This window comes from Rissa tridactyla, chromosome 7, assembly GCF_028500815.1.
Source record: "Rissa tridactyla isolate bRisTri1 chromosome 7, bRisTri1.patW.cur.20221130, whole genome shotgun sequence".
NCBI classification, from domain to species: Eukaryota; Metazoa; Chordata; class Aves; order Charadriiformes; family Laridae; genus Rissa; species Rissa tridactyla.
This window is the reverse complement of record NC_071472.1, coordinates 40,162,487-40,185,767: the sequence shown is the minus strand read 5'-3', so window position 1 is coordinate 40,185,767 and position 23,281 is coordinate 40,162,487. Positions and strand designations below refer to the sequence as shown.

Sequence of the window (23,281 nt, the reverse complement as noted above, 5' to 3'; positions counted from 1 at the left end):
GTCAGCTCCTCACCCATCTCTCTGCTTCCCATGCAGTCATTTTCTCAGTTACTTTCCATCTGCCTCAAAATGTCTTTGAAGAGCCCTTTTACAGTAAGCTGAAATAGTTTCTAAAGCCAATGCTCAAAAATTTTCCTCCTTTCCTCTTCATTTCTAACCATATTTTTAGCTTGCTCCTGGTGGTTTTTATAGCTCTCCCAATCCTCTCCTTACTGAGCCAGCTATACTGTTACAAGCCACCTATTTATTGCTTGTACTACTCTTTACATCTCCATTTAACTACATCGGCCTCAGATGAGCATTAAAAGATACAAGCTTTGAGCTGCAGTCTCTCTGCCCATTCCTGAATTATAAAGAAGCTTGATTACCCCAAAACCAGTGATGCTAAGTACCCCTACAGAGAGCCCACAGGGCTCTCCCATCTGCTCTCTGTGCCCCTCTTTCACCCATGGCTGCTCCATCTCTCCTTTAGAACTGAAGGATGGGATGCAATAGGGAAATGTGGACCTGTGAGTCCCCACATCTCAGACTGCGCACCTACGATGGTGTTTCCCCACACGCATTGCGTTTAACTGGACATAAAATAGTCTTGGGAGAATTACTAGGCACTCTACTAAAACTACCACCTCTCCCTCATGCTCTCTAATACTTTACTTAGCTTATACATAGGTTAGAAACATGTTTTCATTGTATTTTGTTATGCTACCTAAAATAGCCCACTAAGAAAAAGCAATAAAAGGCAACTAAATGCTCATTTCAGCTTGCAATAATGGGAGAATGGGATCATTACCTACACTGCCATTAGCCCACACACCTTAATTACTTCACATTTCACTCTTTCTTCAAACTTCTTACAGATATTCGTTACCCCTAATGATGGCTGGAACACCGAACCCAGCTGTAAGTCATTACTTGGTCAGCTGTCTCACAACTACAGTTAACTTCCCCACTCGGACGCAAAGCTATCCACTGGGTACCCCCAGCCCAAGTCTCGAAGAGCTCTTCCCCACCACCCACTGAAACATCACTCCCCCAGTTGCTAATTCTATTACACTGTTGATTCAACAGGATACGCACGCAAGGGTCCCTTTTCAACACGAAGCGCCCAATGACAAAACACTGCAAGTGCTACAGAACTCACCCAGAAAGTCCCATTTCACCACTGTGCTCTGCCCAGTTACACGAGCAAGGCTGGTCAAATGCAGCTCTTGAAACAGAGCAGAGGAAAGTTGGGGAAGTGAACTAAGGGGTTCCAGCCCCTGTAAACCAAGAGCTGATCCGCTGATGCATTCACAGAGTTGTCTACCTCTCCTATTAATCTCAGGGCCATCATGGTTTTCAATACATTGAAAATGGATCCTTTGTGGATCCAACAGGATTAATCACATGCTTCAAGTGAGGCATGTTTTTAAATATCTAGCTGATTCATGCTTATATGGACTGAAAGATCTGCTCTGTTAGCTATCAGTCCTATAGGAGGGTGGGGTGTTTCTAAAGAAAATACCACATAATAATTAACTGAAACCCTGAACTTCCACCTTCTGGTGCAATTTACCCTATAATTTCCATTCCAGACTACACAAAAAGTGTGTTTGCTTAGCTAATAAAACCATTTAGCCAAGCAACCCCCTTGCTTAGGGTTCAGACAAATCTCCTTTGGTTCAAATTTGTGTCTAGGTAAGCCCTGTTATCTGCAGCAAGCTATCTCTCAGCATGCCAAACACATCTATTAAACCACAGTAGCTCAGTTACTGTTACCTTGGTGCTCAACAGTCTGGTACCAGTCCTTGAGAAACTCCGGCGATCAGCAGACACATTGCAAAACTCCAGTCTGCCTTTCAAAGTCTTCATGACTTTGCAAGCTGTCAAAATTCTTGTCATCTTGAAAGTTGCTGATCAGTAACTAAAGTTTAAAGAAAACAAGACAAAACAAAAATCTGCTTGTATGTATTTCTTCAAGATTTGGCGCAGACAATATTGCAGATTACAAGGGAAGACAACCGAGACACAGCAGGTGTGCTGGACTGACTGTACAGCGCTGCCCTACACCTTCCCATTTATTCTGTCAGTAAAAGGCTCTGGTGCAGCCCCACCTCCTCCCGCCCTCCTTGGAGGGGTGCTTGGCTAGGCACCCTTGCAACACTTCTTCCGTTGGTCTCTGAGCACTGCCGTAGGGGTTGCATCACAGGCCAGACACCAGCTCTGCCTGCTGGAAGGCAGCAAAACCTGCTAGAGAAATCACACCCACAGCAACAAGACAGTCCTCATGCTCTGAAACCAGCCCTACATTTCAGTCAGAGACAAGCAACAGCACCACTTTTTCTCCTAACAGCACGTGGGCTGGGCCAATTAAGCCAGTCTGTTCCTACAATGCTTTTGAGTGCTCTCCATCATGTGATCTGGGGCCCGCAGGTTAGCTAGTGGGACAGCCTGCCACTGCCTGCAAGCAGGCTTCTACTAAAAGTAGTAAAGTGGGAAGACCAAACTCTGCGGAAAGCCATAGGCTTTTTATTTTGTGTTTGGAGAGTACATAGTCCCTAGAAGCCCTAGCGCAGGTCCCAAAGTGCTGCCCCTCCCCACGTAAATGAAAAGGACATCACCAGCAAAAATAAATGGCTGCAAGAGAAAAACATCTTTTGGTAAAATTTCAATGAACAACAGATGAAATAAGGTGAAATGTTCCATATGCTATTTCTTAACTGACTACAGACCTTTGTAACTGTCACATATTCCCTATAACCCTACACAATAGTCTTCAAAAAGAATCATGTTCCTCATTAGCCAGGCCTGAAAATGCCTAATGAAGACAAAAGCTGTGGGACAAGCATGCACATTATTATTCTTCAAGAACTAAAATGATGAGGTGTCTTTTGAACCCCAGGTGATCAAAGCCTCAATTAGCTCAGAGCAAGAAAAAAAAAAAATGTACAGACTACTTTTTAGCAGCTGGACATAGACTGCTGTAAAGGATTTAGATGACCTTTTCTAATCACTGACAGTAATAATCAGGACTTCTTTGTATACAGTGGTTTGAGATTAGTCTAAATTGATGCCAGTATCAAATTAAATATTTCCCGCACAGCTCATTATAGCACCAGGTTGAACCATCATGCACGTAACAAAAGGCAGAGAAGAGAACACGATGGGTTTGGGTACCCTCTGTGATGTGGAGAGCTTACTGCAGACTGGGATGAGAAACAATCTAGATGACTGGAAGAGACAGGCAGAGGTGGGGTGGAAGGCAGACGGGGTGTACAAGAGTTCACTGCTTCACAGGAGCTTTGCAAGTGTGCAGGGCTGGGAGAAGCAAGCCAACAATGTTCCCTGGTAACTGGAACGTGGTTTCGGAAAGACATAACCATTTTTCCTACAAGAAGATAGCTGATAATCATTCTGATCCACAGAAGGACCTTGAGAGACACGGATTTCGCTTTTTGCAACCAACCAAACAAAAAAAAAATACAGAGAACCAGGAAATGTTTTAGTTAGCTATTCTTCTGTTCACTTGGCTCTAGCCTGTAGTGGTCCAGGTTGGAGATACAGGTAGGAGAGAAGATGTACAGAAAGCAAAGGCACACTTAGAAGCAAATGGACTGCAAAGACCTATACGTTGGACTAGAAAGGTCATCTTAATACACAAAAGAACGTGAAATTCAGAAGCCAGCTTTCTTCCAAAGTCACATTATGTTAGCTTTACACTGCACGAATGCCATACATAGCATTTGGAAGGTGACAAGCACTACCCTCTGTTACAGCTATACTGAAGGACAAATTCTGCACTCTGTTTTATTCTCTACCAACGACAGAAAGTTACTCTGGACCCTGGGTATACACGTGTTTGAACCAGAACCAATTCACACTGCCAGTTTCAGCCCCGTAACTGCTAATTCCTAACCACCCCCTTCCACCACCTGCGTTTCAATGGTTTCAACATGGCTGCACAATGTGGCAGATGATCCAGCTAAAAACTAACCCTTTCACCACAAGAACACGAACACAGGGGGACAGGAGTGCGCAGAAAAAGGACCATGCCATTTGGCAGATGAAAACAGCTGCATAAGCACATCATGAACTGGATTCTGTTTGTCATGGATCTGCAGTACGCACACACATCTCATGTGGCAGCTGTGTATCACAAATGAAATGCTCTATGGGGGAACAACAGGCAAAGACCTACTCTCCTTCATCACCCCCACAGCAAGGATGCCCCATTGACTACTGCTGTAGATTTGACCCTGCTGTCTTCCCTTTTTTCATCCATGTTTTCTTATCAAAATTGATTAAGCCCACCCCAGACCTTCTGAGATTAGGAAGGTTGTTCTTGCAGTGTAAGAACCACTTTCCTTTTCAAAGCTTCCACCACCATGAGGGAACTTCCCTCTGCCAAAACCAGGGAAAAAAATCCAAGCTATTTGTCTCACTGCCAATGTGCTAAAAAGAAGTGATGAACTGTTGACTCTTTAAGGCCAGAAAATATATCAGGTATTCCAAAGACAAGCCTCAGTTTAGAAAAAGCTGTCAACATACAAACAAGCTTTCTGTGGTTTGGACAGATCTTAAGTATATGCTTTGCTTAACATAAAGATCTTCAGAAGAGGCAGAATCACTAAGAAACAGGGAATCAATATGGAAAAAGAAACCAACCATGGAAGAGTGGAAAAAAAAGAGAGCAGACACCAGTGGTTTTATGGAGATGCGACCACCCTGTGTGAGCTTAAAACCTGCCTTAAAACTTGCAATTGTATGGTACCTTCAGGGAAGAAAGTTTGGGCAGGGGCTCTGGAGAAAGGACACGTATCGGATAAATCAGGAATGCAAAGCCATGAAGGCAGATTTACTAAGACAAGAACAGTTCGAGTACTGGGGAGAAAGGGGGGGGAGTACCCACAACTCGGGCTTCCTTACCATGGCCTCAGAGCTGGCACAGCCGTTTAGAGAAAGGCAGGCTGCCTTTTGTTTTGTACATCTACGCTATATCATACACAGAGAGGGAGCAGGACTAGGAGAGCAAAGTGCCCATTAAAATGAGGAGCTTTTTCTTAGTGTTTACAAGTGAAAGCCACCAGAAATGAAATTCATCACACAGTCCCACTGTACCATAAAAACCAAACAAAATCAGTGGTCTGTGGCGTTATAAATCCCCAGGGCCAAGATATTCAAAGAAAGTTAAGTGTCTACATTTTCAGAAGCTTAACACAAAACAGCTTGGTTTTCAGAAGAAAAGTGCTCAGAGCACTCGAGGCCCTGCTTAGGTGCCCCAGGACTGACACCCCAAAATGGAATCTCCCAAAGCCGCTCGTCACAGCTGGGAAGCTCTGCTATAAGCAACCAAGCTATGCAGGATTTTTAATTTTCAAGTTGTCTGTAAAAAGCACGAGGTAGTTCTGCTCTTACTCAAAAGACAAGAGATCAGACTCAGTTTGTGGGCATGTTGGGCCAGACTCACATCAGTGCAAGTCCCCAGCTCCAGCTCAGTGGAGCTCCAGCAGCACAAGTCTCCCCCGGACTGGGATCAGCGTAACAAGCAGTGCAGATGAATTGCTTGGACTCTCCTTATAGCTGAGATCAGAGAAGAGTTTTTTCCCAGGTGTCCTTCAGATGCTTTTGGAAAACCCTCCTGCCATCTGTCAGGTTGTGTCTGATTTCTGACCACCCTGTCATACCCCAACTGAAACACCTTTCAAAAACTACCAAGTGGAAAAGCAGAATAGTTGAAGGTGCCAGCAAAACTGAAATTCTCTGCTGCTGCAGGGAACATGACAAAGACTCTCCTCCATCCCTACAGCCAGCAGAAAAGCCCTCAGAGTGACTTGCAAACCCTGTCTTCCATTTCAAGGCGAGCTACACTTGCTTCCCAAGGAGCTTATAGTAAGAGTTTTGAAAGCACCTGAAAAAACATTAAGATTTGCCCTACGTTTTCTAATCGGGTGTCAGTTTATCAAGCAAGATCATTGCAGTGGATATAACAGTAAGTTTGAGCTAGATAGCAGTTTTTGTTCACAGCATATTGCTAACAAGTCTATCAACCCCATTACCTCCGAGAGCATACCTTACTGGTTTTGCAGTATGTGGGGGGAATAAACTGAAGTTATCTTGTTCACATGCAAATGAATTAACAGCATCCAGGCATGCTCCATCACCTCATCCTCTTGGATTGCTGCAGGATAGAAATCAAGCTCAGTTATGCTTTCAGATCTGCTGCTTTGAGCCAATCTCAGATCAAATGAAGCATTTCAAGCAAACCCCATGATGTTTAGAAAACATGGTAATTGTGATGCGAACTGTGACAAGCCAAGAATTTCAAAACTAAGACTGATCTTCGCTTGAGTATATGTAGAGGAACGGAACGGAGTAAGAATCAAGTGCAAGCCTTACCCCTCCGCTTTCCAGAATTATGTTACTTAAGCCACAGCCAGAATGTGGGGCTTTTTTCCCCCCCAGAGTTTGTTCTATTTTAGAGTAGGTCCAGAGGAAAAGGATATTTTAAATTTTAATGGGATAGGTCAAAATACGGTCTTCAGAATTGGGTGATGCATTTTGATTCACCCTTACGAACCCACATGATTGTACATCCTGACATTTTTCCTTCTTCCTGAAGTCCAGCCAAACAGTAGCAGTTCATTATTAGAGAACTTCAGCTTTCATATATGAAGCAAAAAAGGTTTGTAGAGGTGATACAAAAAAATTTAAGACCTCAGCATAGAAGACACATTTTAAAGAGTTACATTTCAAATTATAGCAAATTCAAGTCTTGCCAGATCCTGTATTTTTCCAGACAGAAATTCTGCATTAGCCGAAACTGATGGTTTCATACATTCATTCAGAATTTCTGGACAGCTAGAAATACAGGCTGTGTCTGCTCTGCTGGCATAGACTGACTCTAGAAGGCACACACGGAGATACAAGTTTTGTGGAAGCATCAGATCTTCTCCGTGCGTGCAGCTGCATGGAAGGCAAGTCTGGCATGTCCCTGCAGTTGGGAATCCACCTGACACGAACCACACTGCACATCCACAGACACACATGACTGGGGAAGTCCACAAAACCCGGCAGAACAAGACATGCAGGTTAGTATGAAGCATGGTTTGGGGAATGGCTAATCCGTTCTGCAACACCTGGGATCTGACACCTCCTGCAAACTGGTACCTTGACAGAGGTATATTACAGATATCTAGAGAGATAGAAAAAAGACCAAAGTTTGGCCGTAGCAATTCCTCTTCCCTTTCAGTCTCAAATTTTGAGTCAATCAGCAGCCTGTATGCTCTCTTATTGTTTCAGAGTGCCTTCATGTGGCATAAACATTGATAACCACTTTCTTTGCTCGCCTAACTTAGTGACAAGCCAAATAAACCTTATTAAAAATCCACCTGCTTGATTCCCCAGAGATGGAGAGACTGGTTGTTATCCAAAGAGCCAAGCATTGCTGATTGTTGACTTTTATTTTACTAATTATTCTATCATAGACCTGAATCCATTTGGATAAAACTGTGAGCTTTCATCCTGTCCGAGTTGCAGCAAAGCACAGCACGGAAGTGACAACAGTCCTACTACACTAGACTTCACGCTAAACAGTTTCCCCCATTACTGCTCACTTACAGGAACACAACAAAAAGTAAGAATGAACAAAATAATTGTTGCATCATTATTTGTATTATTTTTTTTTTTCTGCGAGCCCTTGCTCACAGAAAACATGCATGTCTGGGTGAAGAACTCTCAAATCTGAGCCCTGAGCCAACATAAATTAATGGAAGACACAACGTGCAAGTGTTCTTTGAATAAGCAGCGCAAACCTCAGGCTGGTGAGGGCCTGAGATACAGTGCAAAATGCAGCCTCTTCTCATGGGTGTTTGGCTGACAAAAGCCCACTCTGAAGAAAACAAGGATACATTAATTTTTTCAGATGGAAAGCCCAGTAACTATAACTTGAAACACCTCCCTAATTCTGATTGAATGTCACTTTTTGTTTGGGAGTGCAAACAAAAAAAAAAAAGTATAAAGAAACGTTTTAAACAGTTGCTCAAAACCTGATTTTACGAAACACTGCAAGTCATTATCTGAACTACTGCAGAATTATTTTTTTTGTTAGAGAAACGTATTTTTCTTCTCTTAAATTAAAATTTTCCTTCTGTTGTTTTTTTTTTGTTTGTTTGTTTTCAAAACCCAAACCAAAAAGCAAATTTCAGTTAAAAAAAATATACGTCTTTCATTTTGGTATTTTAATTGAAATGTCAAAAAGCATCAGAATCAAACTGAGATGCAGTTTCACTTTTCTTCAAAAATATTAGTTCAGTCCAGCCGACAGCTACTAGTAATTTAGTTCTGCAAGGTAAATCCTTAGCTGTGGAAACAGACCCTCGCACCCAGCACACAGTTTCATAAAATGAAGGAAACATGCCTCAAAACAAGCAAAGCATCCAGTGGTGGTAGCAAATACCAAAGGGATTCAGGATGCAAAAGTGTTAACGATCAATCAAGAGGCCCTGTGACAGTTTCAGTTAACATCTTATATGGTAGTTTTAAACGCTAATAAAGACTTTTCATTTTGTAACAGGAAAAAATACTGTAACAAAATAATTTAAAATCTCAACCCAAAGCCATGTGAAAGATGGCTTTAAAAAAAAAAAAAAGGCTAATTTGTTGTTAATTCTGAGTTGTCTACCTTGGCACCTCCCTTCTTTTCCAGATTTTGTGTAGAAGCAGTAATCAAGACAGCCTTTTGACCAGAAAAGTTTATATAATGCTTGACAACAAGACTGTTAGATACCTATTCCCAGGTTAAAGAAAATCCATTTTCAAGGAGATTAAACTTTTCTTTAAGGCTTGAGCAGCCCAGGGTACACTCATCTGCTGTCTGGGATGCGGAGCCCATGCTTCACCCAAACTTGACAAAGATAAGGCTCTTATCTTCAGCAACAAAAAAAGAATCAACGTCTTGAAAATGGGTCAAATTCCATTGCCACTGGGATTAGCAGCTCCTCTTAGATCAGCTGACTTGGAAGAAATACAGAAAACCCCTGCAGTACCTGAAAGAGACTGACATTATTCCAAAAGGCCAACTTCAGAAAACCCTTAGTGAGCTAAAAGTGAGTGCCGCCAGAAGAGCGTTGCTGAGGGGTAATGATGGCTCCACGAAGAGCAGTTTGCCCCCAGTGCCGGACCGAGCACCACCCCTCAGCCACGACTCTCACTTCCATGCCGATGCCGCCAAGGGAGACTGGCCCCAGGAGTCTCAGAGCTGCCCGACAGGTGTCTGCCGTGTCTGACTTCAGTCCAGAGCTGAACTCTTATTTATTGGAAGATGTTTGAAGGCAGCAAGATTTCTCATTCCCCAACATTTTCTAAAAAGACATTTTTACAAATGGGGGCCAGGATTAGGAGTCATCCCTTTTCCCTTGTAATTCCAGAGGCTCGTACATTCCACTTGCTTGTTCCCAGTGGAACAAGCCTTAAAAAGGGCCAAGCTGGCTTTACAAAATAAAACCAAATCAAAAGGGCTGCACAAACACTGTCTCCCACATGCTACACATTTAAAATTACACAGTTTAAAATTAAGATGATCTTACAATGCAAGATTAGCTGCATTCACTCAAGATTCATCTTAGGCTTGCTTCCTTCTGCGGCAGTTCTATCGTGGGTGAATATTTGATAGGTTATCATACCCCCGTGTGTTTGTCGTAGCAAAGGAAAACAAAATTGCCTTGCCCTTGATTAGACTATAAATAAACAGGCTTTTATTAGAATGAAGGTACAACATAAGCTGTCCCTCAGCTGGTAGTTTATGCATACAAAACTGTATGTGCATTCGCACAGGCACACACTGTGTTCACTGGGCAGTTCTGTTATTTTTCTTTGACTTCATAGTCCATTCCTCCCAGTCAAATACAACTTGGCTAAGATCAAAGCTTCTATGACCAAATTTTTTTTCATGGACATTTTGACCAGTGACAGACCATTTGATCCAACCTTCTTGGTGAACATCTACAGAGGATCTTGGACAGACCCTTCACACACCACCCTGTGGTCTGGGACATCAGATCCATGACCAGGAAGTCCCAGAAGGGAAGTAAGGAGTTGAGTAGAGAAAAAAAGCATCCATCAGAAGAGATAAGCACCAGATCACAAGAGCATGTTATAGACATATATATTTCCTAGAACAACAGGCCCTCACAGCTAGGCACTCTGGAAAACTGCCACTGGTAGGAGAACTGGCCGTTCCCTGGACTACAAAAAAACCCCAAATAAAACTGGCTCATTGTTCCCAGCACGTTACTGGGTCAGGTTAGAGCTAGGCTCATTTTGAGGAAAAAGGCAGCTCCACTGAAATGATGGAACACATGATGAGTCCTCACAATTAGCTTATAATAACCTTATAATAAGGTTATGTTATATTATATATATATTATATATAACCGCATAATAACCTTATAATAAGCTTATAACAAAAAGCTTATAATAAGGCTAATAATAACCATAGCTGCATCAGGGTATGTTCAGACTTGACATTAGGAAGCATTTCTTTACCGAGAAGGTGGTCAAACACTGGAACAGGCTTCCTAGAGAGGTGGTCTATGCCACAAGCCTGTCAGCGTTTAAAAGGCATTTGGACAATGCCCTTAATAAAAATGCTTTTACTTTCGGTCAGCCCTGAAGTAGTCAGGCAGTGGGACTGGATGATCATTGTAGGTCCCTTCCAACTGACGTATTCTATATGAGAAGGTATAGAAAGTTTTCTACAGAAAAGTCCTCCCTAACTTCCAACAGAATAAAGTGAATCAGTCTTCCCTTTGGTATAAATATATTTACTCTTTGAAAAGGAAATGCACAACATTTATCTCCAGCCTAGTTTCTTACCCTTTAGCACCCGTCTATGCAGTGCTAGATGTTCCTGGGTTCGGTGGGAGCGGGGGTTAACATTTCATAGGAGTTACTTAACATGGCCTTGGTCTCTAACCATACATACAGCATCCCTGGTCAATCAGCATTTTCCTTGTTGCTTCATGCCTAGTGCTCCAGCTTGGAAGGATTTGCAAAATCTGTTTGTCTTTTTTTTTTTCTCCTCACTCCTACTTTTTTTTATTTTTCCTTCCCGTGGTTACCCTGGAGGAGGAAAAAGATAAAAAGCTTTGGCTGTTGTACACTGGGCTATGCACTGAAGCACTGGCTTTAACTTACAGATAGATACGCATTAGGCAGAGACATGCCTGGACATCTCTCTTTAAATATCACCACAAATTCTTGCTATATGGATCTTCAGTGTCCCCAAGCTGGGAAGGTGGAGAAGGGACAGGATTTTGACTAACAGAAAAACACTTTTAGGGCAGGAGAGCAAGGAAGTTTGAAGAAGTAATTGATGCTGTCGGGTAACTGTTCAGGACTTTAACCCCAGAACTCCAACACTGTCTATTCAGCTAGTATTTTTATAAGAGCGAGGAAACTTTATGAGTGAGTTAATTATAAGACTATATCATGTTCCATGGGGGCGTGAGAGTCACTTGATACAGTTTTATGCCCAGCGATACATACTGCTGTACTTCAACAAATACAGCCCTTTATGCTAGCATCTTCCTTAGCAAAACCCCCAGAACTAGGCTCCTCCCCACCGCGAGCAGTGGCCTTAAAGAGAGTCTGTGCTTTCATTGCACACCTTAAAGGAGGGCACACAACCCCGGCAGCTGTGTGAGTGGGACCAGCACCATAGTCTTTAGGTGCAGTTAGGCTGCCTTTTCCCTGAGGATATTCTGTATTGGGATGTCCCCGTCACTAATTTCACTCCGACACTGTTTGACAGGGTTTGAATTAACCACCCCACGGGAAGAAACCACTATGTATCCAAAGGCAGCAGGGTTCTAGTTTTGCGTTCATTTGAAGAAGGCAGGATCTTAAATGCCAAACCATTTTGTCTCATTCAGCTTTGGGAAAGACAAAGCAGATGATCACTGAGGAAAATTAGGGAGCTACAGTTCACGTTGATAAAGCCAAAGTAACACAAGATGCTTTTCCTTCCTCCTCTAGGCATCCAGACCTCCCCCCCGAGAGCACAGTGACTAACCACGGAGCTGGAGACACCAAAAAGGCCTGTCTGGCCGATGGTCCTCCAGCAGTCCTCTGAACCGGCTGGTCTGGAGTTCCTTGCACAGGCACAGTCGGGACAGTGTCAACGGGGTTCAGTCCTACCAGAAAAACACACAACACCCACATCCGTGGATTTGCTTTGCTTAGCCCCACAGAAGTCAAAGCTGGGGCCTGAATATATCAAATATATGGGGGGAAGGGTTTATGCCTACTTCAACTAAGAGCCCTAAACGCAGGCATCAGTGTTCAAATAGTTAACTTCATGAACAGATATGGTTACAATATTATCAGATTTTAGTAAAATGAGCAATCAAATTGTAAAGGAGAGTAGCACAAAGGTAGCTTATTCACTTTCCTGTATGGATTAAAGTCATCTAAATACTCAGTTTTACATCTTCATCCACTGCCATAAAAAAAAATAAAAAATTCTAGTCATTTATTTCTCCTTCCTATGGATTCCATCATGCTACAATCCCTTATAACCAAAGCAATCAAACTCCCACACCCAGTGCAATGAAATGGCACTGACCTGATAAAAATCCACAAGAGCTACATAAAACTGGAAAGTTTTCATTTCGTTGCTCTGATCACAGAGGTCTCAACAACAGCATATGCTTATCACAGCAAAGACGAAGAGTTGTCTTATATAGGCCACAAGGTCAAGAAGGATCACAGAATCATAGAACGGTTTGGGTTGGACCTTAAAGATCACCTAGTTCCAACCCCCCTGCCGAGAGCTTCGGTTTGACATTCCTGACGTGAGGGAGGAAATAAGGCTTGAAAAATACAGACCCCTCAGAATCGGGAGCACTTAAAAAGCACATATCTATACAGTGAGGCATCCAAGATCACTGGCTGTTATCATCCATGGTAAGCTGACATGCTGTCTGTGAAACTCTGGTGCAAGTCTAGCACGGGGTTGTTCAAATATGGAACAAAAATACATTGAAGTGCTGCTTTGTCTGAACAACTGCATACTACTGCATCCGCTCCCTGTAACACAGGCTCTCAGTCTCCAGAACAGGACCACCAAAGCTGATACATGGAAGCTGAAGTGAGGGAGGAGGTAACTCTTTGAAGCGTTAGCATCTGAAGCGTGCAGAAAAAAGAAAGAAAAAAAAAAAAACAACGAACAAACAGAGTTCTCCAAACCAGACTCCTAGGGGTGAGAAAGCTTATCAAGAGACAACTTTGTAAAGAAGCACCACTGAATTCTTCCAAGCAATGCAGAAGGGCCACGAATAACCAGGATACAACCTGCTGCTGTCTGAGCCTCACACACTCTGCCTCTGAGCAGCAAGAAGTCACAGAAACAGAAAGCACCGTTTGAACTAAGCACAGGGTATTTAGCAATGATATAGTGGAAAGAGCGTATCAGCTGGTAGGCAGGGTGGATGGAAATGATGTTAAGGACATCATCCGCAAAGAGTGCTTCACACAAGCGTTACCTCTCTCCTGTTCCAGTTGGGGAGTCAGCCAGCCATGCACGCCTGCAATCATGTTTAACCTTTCCGGACAACCTCATTCTCTCTCTCCTTCCCTTCTGCCCCTAGCAATCCCCCTGCAGCTGTGGCACGCTCAGGGGTGTGCTTTGAAGAATTTGGAAGCTCATTTCGGGCAGCATGGGTCCGATTTCCAGCATCAACAGCAGAAGAAATTGGTCTCAAGCCATGACTTTGGAAAAGACTCAACCTTTTTATACTGCTAATTCACATGAAGCTTAAAACCTTTACACATACAAATTTCTGGCATTGCTCTAGCCCTCCTCCTCTCCTGACCCTTACCACAACGCCTCATCCTGGCAAAATACAATCTCTTCATTAGAGCTCTGACCCTAATACCCACAATCCAGCAGGTAGAACAGCAGTGCTGGTACACTGTGAATGCTTCCAGTTTTCTGTTTACACCCATCCTCTCATTATCATCTTGCTACAACAGATGGACTGCGATTTCACAGGCACAAGAAGATTCAATAACCGGGTGGGAGAGGTAGGAGGTTCTTGTGGCTTCAGTAGCAAGAACCCACAGGAAAAAATAAAATCTAGAAGATTTTGCTTGTGTTTAAGCACCAGCCCAGTATCAACTATGACTATAGCTGCAGCTAGGGCAATTCAGACTGCCTTCTATTGCCAATTCTGCCTTTTTTTTCCAGGGAAATGGGTTCCATGAGATGCAGCTAAAGATGTGATAAATCTCTGTTTCAAGGTACTGTGTTCCTTCCGTTGGGATGGCACCCATTTTGACGACATTATCCACAGTGCTCTGCAGTAAATGTCCCTAACAGCATTTCCATCCATCCTGCCACTCAGCTAATATATACTCACTCCAAATTTGCAAAGGATCACAAGGGGAACTGAGATGAATTTCATCCTTTCACTGCTTGCATCCCCCTGGAAAAGTCATGACGCAACCCTTTTCAGGCTTCTTCAGAGGGCAAATAAATAATAACCAAAAATCATCCAAGCAAAATAAGGAATGAGAAATTCTTTATGTTTTGACAGTCATCAGCTTTCAAACTCACCACACTGGAAATGCTGCGGTGTTACGCACACCCTTTTCCTACCCTCCACGTGCCTAAAATAATACATACATAATATGGGACACTTCCATCATAGTGCTCCAAGGCTAAAGATTACACAAAGCCACATCTGTGCCATTTAGGGTAAGCCTACGCAGTCCTTCACAGCCAAACCCGTGGCTGTTTTGCCTGCATTCAGAATCCATTCAGCACAAAATAAGCTCAAAATAGAAGCTCATGAACTTCATGGCTTGAGCACTGCACCGCTGCTGGCCAAAGGAAGGAATTTCTGGTTTCACACTTGTTTTTTCTCCTGCCTCTCGGATAGGCCTGCCCGTAAGGGCCACATCAAAGTCTCTTCAGTCACTCAAACTGGAAACAACATCAACTAATCTAGCCAAGTGAGCACATGATAATCTGCAGACTGGCAGACATTTTAAGTGCCAGAAATCTGCATCCCCATATATCCAAGAGCCTTCTTTGGGAAGGCTCCCTCCTTGTGCACCAGGTTTCTTCTGGTTTGCATTGTACACTGGTTTCATAACTCCTTGAAAGGAAAAATTAGAAAGTGAGAAACTGGAAATGAGTTAATTGCAGAACAGAATCCTAGAGGAGGAATATCTTCAATATAATATGTACACCTATACTGTGAGCAATTAATTTCTTTTCCTTTGATCTGTATCATAAGAGAAGTCACAAGGAAGCGAACTGAGGTGAAACATTATTCTTGCAAGGTGGAAAGCCGGGAGGTTGAGACTGTAGCAAGGAAACTGCCCCTTTGCTTTGAGCAACATTGTGAGTTGGCAAAATATTTTCAATCCTTAAGGGCTAAGCTTTAAAAAGCTCTTCTGAAAACAAAAACATGGCAAAATATAGAAAACACAAGGAAAGCACACAGCAAGCTCTGTTCCTATGTTCCAGGCAGCGACCCATCAAGAGATGTCACTCTCTGGAGAAGAAAGCATAGCGCTGTCTCCTGGCACTGCTAGCATGGCTTGTGGCCAAGTGACAGCCAGCTGTGCTGGCCCTGGGCCAGCCAGGATGAGTCCTCCCTCCAAAATCCTCAGCACAACAGCTTGCTTTTTTTGAAGGGGGAAAAAAAAAAAAAGCTTGCAGAGTTATGGACACATCCAAGGTATGAAACGGCGTTCTCTAAGGTCAGGTGCACATCCAAGCCTGCATTTCTGCAGTGTTCTGCTCAGGGGCAGCTCTGTCCCCAGGGACTGAGGTCCAGCCTCAGCAGAGCTGTATGAGGGTCACCTGGGAAAAGCCCTGCTGATCTCTTCTCTTTTTGTGCTATGCATAAACCTCAGGGCTGCACACTACAGCACCAAACCCAGCACCACAGCTGAGGAAGAGGAGCTTCACTGCACCTGCCTATTGAGATACCCACCACCTAAAAAGATTCTTTACTACCATTTCTAGCATGCTTATGTTAATGACTGACTAACGTTCTAGTCCCTGTTCAGTCACAAAACTGTCAACACAATTACACATGTGTCAGAAAGGACGATGTGACCATCTCCATCTTCCTCTACGTTCAAGGTAACTCTGAGCCCAGCTTCACTCCAAGAAGCACCCGGCTGCGCTGGGGGATACCAGACACCGTAAGCCTTTGCAAAGAGCCATTCTGAACGTCTGAACCAGGAGAAGAAGAGTTCAACTGAAGTTCACAGCTTATTAGCCTCTGGAGTAATCAACGGGAGACAGAAATCTATAGGAAATTAGGATCATTAGGTGGCATCAGACATTTATAGGGGGCAGGATTTAAAGTAGTTTATTTAGAAGCTGTCTCAGGGCTTCTGTGTACTGACACTGTTAATTACAGCTATTACTAGCACAGGGACTGTGTTAGGTGATGCTAATGAATACCTGCCTCTTGTAGGTGTGTGACTCACCCACTCTACCTGCAAGAGGGAAGGGTGGCTGTAAGAGCATCTGTAAGCTACAGGAGACTTCTAGGATACCAGTTGCGAGGCAACACTTTGGGCTAAAATTGAGACACAGATTTTATCAGAGCCAATCTCCGAGCAGTAGCAGTCAGTGCACTACCTGCTCTGACTTGCTTTCATCAGAATGGGAATATCTCCTTCCCCACCTGCTGCCTTCCCTTCGGGATCTGAAGTCTGAAAATGCTGGCCACAGCAGTCATGAAATGGACTGATCTCTACCAGGTTTCCCTGAAGGAGACAAGAAGCTCTGAAGAAGTTCCTCCTCAGAGCCAGCTGCCACCTCCCTCTCCAGTGGTGGGAAGAGCCACAGAAACACATCAGTCAGCAGCGAGCTTGGCAGGGGCAGGGGACAGGAATCGAGGTGAGTGATCACAATGGGGAATGCAGGAGCAGTGATCTTCAGAGAGCCACAGAGAGTGACGGGTGCTCTGAGAAACAGCAGATACCTGAAACCTATCAGAATGGTAAACCTGGGACCTGACGGCACGTATTTACTGACCACAACAAATCTAGACAAATTGTTACCATAAAGGTGGATGTGGAGAATGAATATCAAGATACTGGCACAGGTGCCAAAGCATTGCTGGATCAGAACAGACCTTGCAATGCTGCCTGGGTGGCCCAATTGCCAATTGTATAGACACTCAAGATTGAAGGGCCTCACCCAACAGCTTCCCAAAAAAACATTTGCACACTCTGAGCAATAGAAGAATCAATTATAAAGAAGGGATAAAAGGTACCTTCATAGGGTAGCAAATGAAACAACAGGGTCCTTTCAGTGCCCCTCAGAGTCCTTAGATTACCTGTAAAGCCTAATTTTATTGCTCAGTGTCACAAAGACCCTGGTCACTGCCACCCCAAACTGTTCACATAGCTAAGCAAACAAGTCAACAGTCACGCTTGTGCACTGCTCATCCTGTAGACGTGCAAAGGTGAACGCAGGGGCAGATAGATGTCAAATACAGGGTCAGGGTGAGCAATCAGCCATACCCACATCATGTTTTCATTGGCAATCACATCCAGTCCTCACACTGAACTTCAAAGACAGCATTAGGGATCCAAGTGCCCTCCACAGAACTGTCATTGCATTAGTCATTACAGCAAAGCAAAAGAATGAGGATGAAAATCTATCAAAGGCTCAACAAACCCTACTGTCTTCCAGATAACCTCATCACCAAAACAGAGCGCTTCATCCAGCTCTCAGCAGTTTCCTCTCTGGTTTTCTTTGCGCCTGCCCTCAGGTAGCCCTTACTGATCTCCTATTCTCAATCAGCTCTGCTCTCCAACCCCTCCCTTTCGTTTGCTAAGAAAGGATGGATTCCCATTGCATTGGGGGTCGATATCTTATGGTCCACGAAGAGGATAAAATGGCAAAACGTCAGCGAGGATTGCTAGGTGCGTTTCTCCAAAGCACAGACCACTGATCTCATTACTGAGGACAGAAAAGGGCCAGAGCCCCCGCGCTGAGCAGCGCAGAGCTGCCTTCTGCGTGTGCCGCTCTCCTCCAGCTCCTTGCTTGTGGGACAGGGGCATCTAGTGGCGGAGCCCCAAAAGAGCAGGGCAAAGCCACAGCAGCACAAGTCGCAGCTACACTGCAATTAGGTTGGTAGCGGGTAGCTTAAGTGGGATGCAGCTGCACACAGAGACAGATCATTAGAAAACTATTAGGCTATTAACTGCTCTACCCAGGCTAACATGTCATAAAGCAAAATATAAACACATGGTACCAGACAAAATTCGGCAATCCCACCTTTCACTGATGCTCGGGCAGTATACTAGCAAACACATACTACGTCCCCTAACACAGTCTCATAACTCCCAGGAGTCGGTGGCTCAGGCACCTCCCGTGCACAAGTAGTGATGTCTTTTTACTTGACAGCCTGTCACAGCTTAACTATATGAATAATCTCCTTCGCCTTTGAACGTTGCTCCAGTCATTTCAGTTGATGTCTGCTAGCTTTGAAAGCCAGTGCATCACCCTCCCCATTCACATTAGTGAACACTGTTCAAGACTTTACAGACATCTACTAGAGCCCTCTTTAGATGTCCCTTTTCCAGCCTCAACAGTGCTAGCCTAGGGACTTAGTCCCTGCACATAACTCATTCCACACAGTTGATGAGCTTTTTTTTGCCATGATCAGTTCTGCAACTTGTACCCGTTCTAATTCTGCTATCCTGTTAGAGATGAGATCAGAATCAAGCATGGTATCTGAGACGCAGGTGAGCTGCAGACATAAATAACGGCATTCTTAGTTTTGTGCTCTTTTCCCTTCCTAGTAACAACTGACTTTCTTTTGCCTGCTAGTGAGCAGCGAGCTGGTGTTTTCACAGAACCACCTACCACATCTCTGAGATCTGAACAGGAATCGGTAGCTCAAAGCCCACCACTGCCTGTGTAGAGTCTGGATTGGCTTTTAGTGAATACTTAGCTTAACACCTGGCCACCACAACAAATGCAGGCAGGCCATCGGTGAGCTGTGCCCCAGATAGACTATCAATATAATCAACTAGCTTAGTTCAGCTTCTGTGACCAATAGGCAGGCTTTGATCTCTTCATAGAAGCGGCTAAAAGAAAAACAATCAATGCCATCTGCAATCATGCTTACTGCGAATTGGAAAAAAGAATCCAATAAAATAAGATGCTTTACCCTTCTTCTGGATATCCTTCCAAAATGAAAAATTTTGCCATCATAATGCCAAGATATAACACTTCCTTTACCTTCCAAAAAACAAGTCTACTTAGCTTCAGAATGGCACTAAGATCTTCAATCTCTTAATATAGGTTTGAGTTTTTACTGAGATCAAATACAGTGAGCCGCGGCTCTAATATTAAAGAATAGCAAAGTTTCTAGAATTATCACTGGTTTATACATAGCATTACAGCTGAAACAACAGATGATATTTGAAATTGTTATATTAAAAGAGGAAAAGGACATCTTCGACTTTGATCTTTCATGTGTCTTAGGACACTTTGGACATCAACCCTAAATATGTAGTATCTTTAGCCATGCTGCTGCTGAATAAATAATGTGTAGGAGAGGCTATAAAATACAGCTGAGAAGCTCCTCACTTTTACTCTGTACTGTCTGAAGCTTTAACACAAAGCAGCCAACACAAAAAAGAAACAAAAGAAAGCAGAGCTGGGGAGATAAATGCCACAACTTGGATTACACCTCTTTACTGTCCACAAAACTGTGTATTGCAGTAGTTCTGCAAACGCGCCGAGGGGAGATTTTTCAGCAGGCAAAACCTCTCCCACTGCCCAAGTGCTTTACCTGTACGGTTTTCCAGAACATTCTCACACACAGTGAGGATGACCATGCCCTGTGGAGCATTTCCACACACAGCCTCCCAAATCCCCTTTCCATCCCACAAGGCTATGAAGGACACCTTATCCTTGCTCACTGCTCTCCCTCACATGCAGCATGCAGTTGCAAAGGCAGAACAAGCAACCCTCACTTTTATTATTACGGGATTACCATGCCAAGCCCATCTGGTCCACAGCATGGAGGCCACTGTCTGAGGTCAATCTGACCCTGAGAGGAGGCTATGGAGAGGGGTGGATGCCAAACCACCATTTTGGAAAGACCACTTGCAAGTCCACATCTACAGTGCCCAACTTGGGCACCCGCTGACTGGAGATTAGTGGTAGGTGAGATTACAGAATTGACAGACACCTCCAGTCAGTGAAGGACGGTGACCCCAGGAGGAGGCATCTCCTCTCAGGTAGGAGGTGTTTCAGTAAGCCCTCAGGCAGGACACCAAGTAGTCTGTAGGCAGCTGTAGCATCTGCCAGAGATTCACATCCTCACTGGAAGGAGGAGGGAGCAGACACCCAGGCATCCTGAGGTTTCCTCCAGGGAGGACTATGAAACATCAATTTTATCCATGTAACTACAGGACCCACAGACATGCTAGCAGTTCAGTAGGGACCACCAACAGCCAAAATCTGCTAAGGATTTGTCTTTTAAACAATGCTGTGGAGCAAAAAATATTACACACTGTTCTTTTCTCACAGGTAGAAAGATTTTGGAACGCCTTTTCAACCGTTGATTGAGAGTCACTTCAGAAACAGATTTTTCTAGGGCTAACTGTTATGGGACTGCCAGGAAGGCTACTGGAGCCTGTTTTCTCACCATTTTCTCTGTCTACTCTGATAGCTGCTTCCACACAAAATTAATCTCTAGATGTGTTCTGAACAGATTTGCCTTAATCGTTTGTTGGTTTTTTTTTTTTTTCAGTGAATCTAGCATCGCCCTTTTCAGATAAGGTAAACGAACAAGCCCCCCATCCCCAAGCACCCCCAAAGTAACTGGGATTGCAATGAGAACACAGGAGCAGCTTCCCTCTCAGCCTCATTTCCTTCTTTCCTTCCCTATTCTGCATGGTTCAGGTTACTAAGGAAAAATCATGAGTCACTTACCCGGGCTCTGGGTGACAGCCACAGTGAGATACTCTGGATTTATCCTGGGCAGCAACAGGTCCATGAAAGCCTGAGTGACCGTGACCATTTAGAAAATAACATACTAAAACATAACTCCTTGGCAGGGTGGGTGAGGAGAACAAGTAGGATAATTTAGGAGAAGCATCTTTGTCTTTAAGTGATGTGGAAAAAACCCCATAATATGGGGGGAATCAAAAACAAAAGAAAGACTCTGAAGCTGAAATGGTGTGCCTTATGCTGGAAGTTAACACTGAACTGTGCCTGGGGGAAGGAGAATGTTGTTTTGACCTGCAGATGGGAGGGAAGACCATAATACAGGGCTGTGAGTTTGGACATAAGCAGAAGACCCCACGTTATTTTTGCTGATGCTAGAGCTGCCTCTCTGAATACTGAAGCTGCACAGCTCATCTCCCTGCCTTGAATACAAGGCAACGTTAACATGATTGAAATTCACTAAACAAGGAACAGCTGAGGGAAAAAGGAACTGAAAGCAAACATAATTGAGATTCCCTCTTTTCTGTCTCTCACCATCTCCTGCAATAATTTTTTTTTCTTTTCTTTGGGCACTGATTTTACAGTTTGTAATAAAGAATGGACACATGGATGGAAAACCAGAATCCCTTATATTATACGACTGGCCCATGGATGAATGCAGCAGCCTAATGTATTCCCATGGGTATTCTTGATCACCACCAAAAGGTAAATTCTTCTAGCAGCTGTTTCCCTTAAGCCAACTCAGATGGATTCAGCTCCTACAAGGGGCAGTGACACTGCACTTGAACTCTACAAGCCACCAAGAGCTTCAAGCTCAGCCACATTCATTTGTGCTTCCCTGATAGACACACAGGCAAGCCTGCAGAGCACCAAAGCTGCGTCTGTTGTGCACTTCAGCCAGCCAGCCCCCAAGCAGGGATGTCACAGCCTATCTCAAGCCTATGGGGTCTGGGAAAGGGGAGCTGGGCACAGCGTTACACCAGGCAGCAAGGCCTAGATTCAGAAATACAGCACTCAAGGACAATTAGGCCCAATGAATGCTACCCCGTAGCCCAAGGTACACTGCACGTGGCTGGTTGCACAGGGCACACCACCACAGGACAACCGCAGGGAGACACTCAACACCTGGGCATCACAGCTATATGGCATCTGGGATGAAAAGCACTGCTCAGGCCTATGAGTCATGGGGACCTACCATACATTCATGAGGAGGACCTGGCGCAGCCAGCATGGGTGAGACGCAGCAGCTCAGCAGGGGACAGCGAGGAAGAGCCCCTGTCCCTCGCCCAGGCCCAGCCCCAGCGAGGAACTACCGCTGCCGGAGGGCTGCGGGACTCAACACGTGCTCCTTGGACTGACCCCCTGCACACCACAGCCACGGGGCCACCAGCCCCACAGCGCCGACCACCTGGTACCCATCCCCACAAGACCTCAACATCCCCAGCACCAGCTGCAGGGGGCCCCAAACCCCACAGGGCCTGCAAGTCCCATAGGGCCAGCATAACCAAACTGCACGGGGCTCCTAAACCCCACAAGGCCAGCTGTAAGGGGCACTAAACCCCACAGGGCCACCTAAAGCAGACAGAGCCAGCCACAAGGGACCTCTAAACCCCACAGGGCCCTCTAAATCCCACAGGGCCAGCTGCAATGGGTCCTTAAACCCCACAGGGTCAGCAAAAAAAGAGGCCCCTAAACCTCCCGAGGCCAGCTATAAGGGGCCCTAAACCCCACGGGGCTCCCTAAAGCATGCAGAGCCAGCCATGGGGGACACCTAAACCCCACAGTGCCCCTAAACACCACAAGGCCGGCCACAAGGGGCTCCTAAACCTACAGGACTCTAAATCCCACAAGATCAGCATCAATAGGCCCCTAAACCCCTCAGGGCTGAGCCCCACAGGGTCAGGTACCAGGGGACCTGTGAGTTCCCTAAACCCCACCAGAGCCAGCTGTAATAGGTCCCTAAACCCCATGGGAACATGCAAAAATAGGGCTCCTAAACCCCACAGGGCCGAGCCCCACAGGGTCAGCTGCCAGGGGACCCGTGAGCTCCCTAAACCTCACCAGAGCCAGCTGCAATGGGTCCCTAAACCCCACAGGAACATGCAAAAATAGGACCCTTAAGCCCCAGCTGTAAGGGGCCCTAGACCCCACAGGGTCAGCTACCAGGAGACCTCAAACTGCACAGGAGTCCTTAAACCCCCACCCCAAACTAGCTGCAATAGGTCCCTAAACCCCACAAGGCTCATTATACCCCACGGGGTCAGCAAGAAAGCGGCCCCTAGACCCCCCCCCAAGGCCGGC

The 23,281-nt window shown here is 44.8% G+C and overlaps 1 protein-coding gene across 1 annotated transcript in view; it reads right to left on the bottom strand.

Moving 5' to 3' along the window:
* CPS1 (carbamoyl-phosphate synthase 1) overlaps positions 1-21,002 on the bottom strand; it is a 108,041-nt gene extending 87,039 nt beyond the window's left edge. Inside the window, exons 1-3 of the mRNA XM_054207993.1 lie at positions 20,966-21,002; positions 6,050-6,157; positions 1,759-1,903 (exon numbers count right to left, since the gene is read on the bottom strand). Of these exons, the coding sequence (XP_054063968.1) occupies positions 1,759-1,881 (123 nt within the window). The 5' untranslated portion in view covers positions 1,882-1,903; positions 6,050-6,157; positions 20,966-21,002. The remainder of the gene's footprint in view (positions 1-1,758; positions 1,904-6,049; positions 6,158-20,965) is intronic.
* Between the last annotated feature and the right edge of the window lie 2,279 nt (positions 21,003-23,281).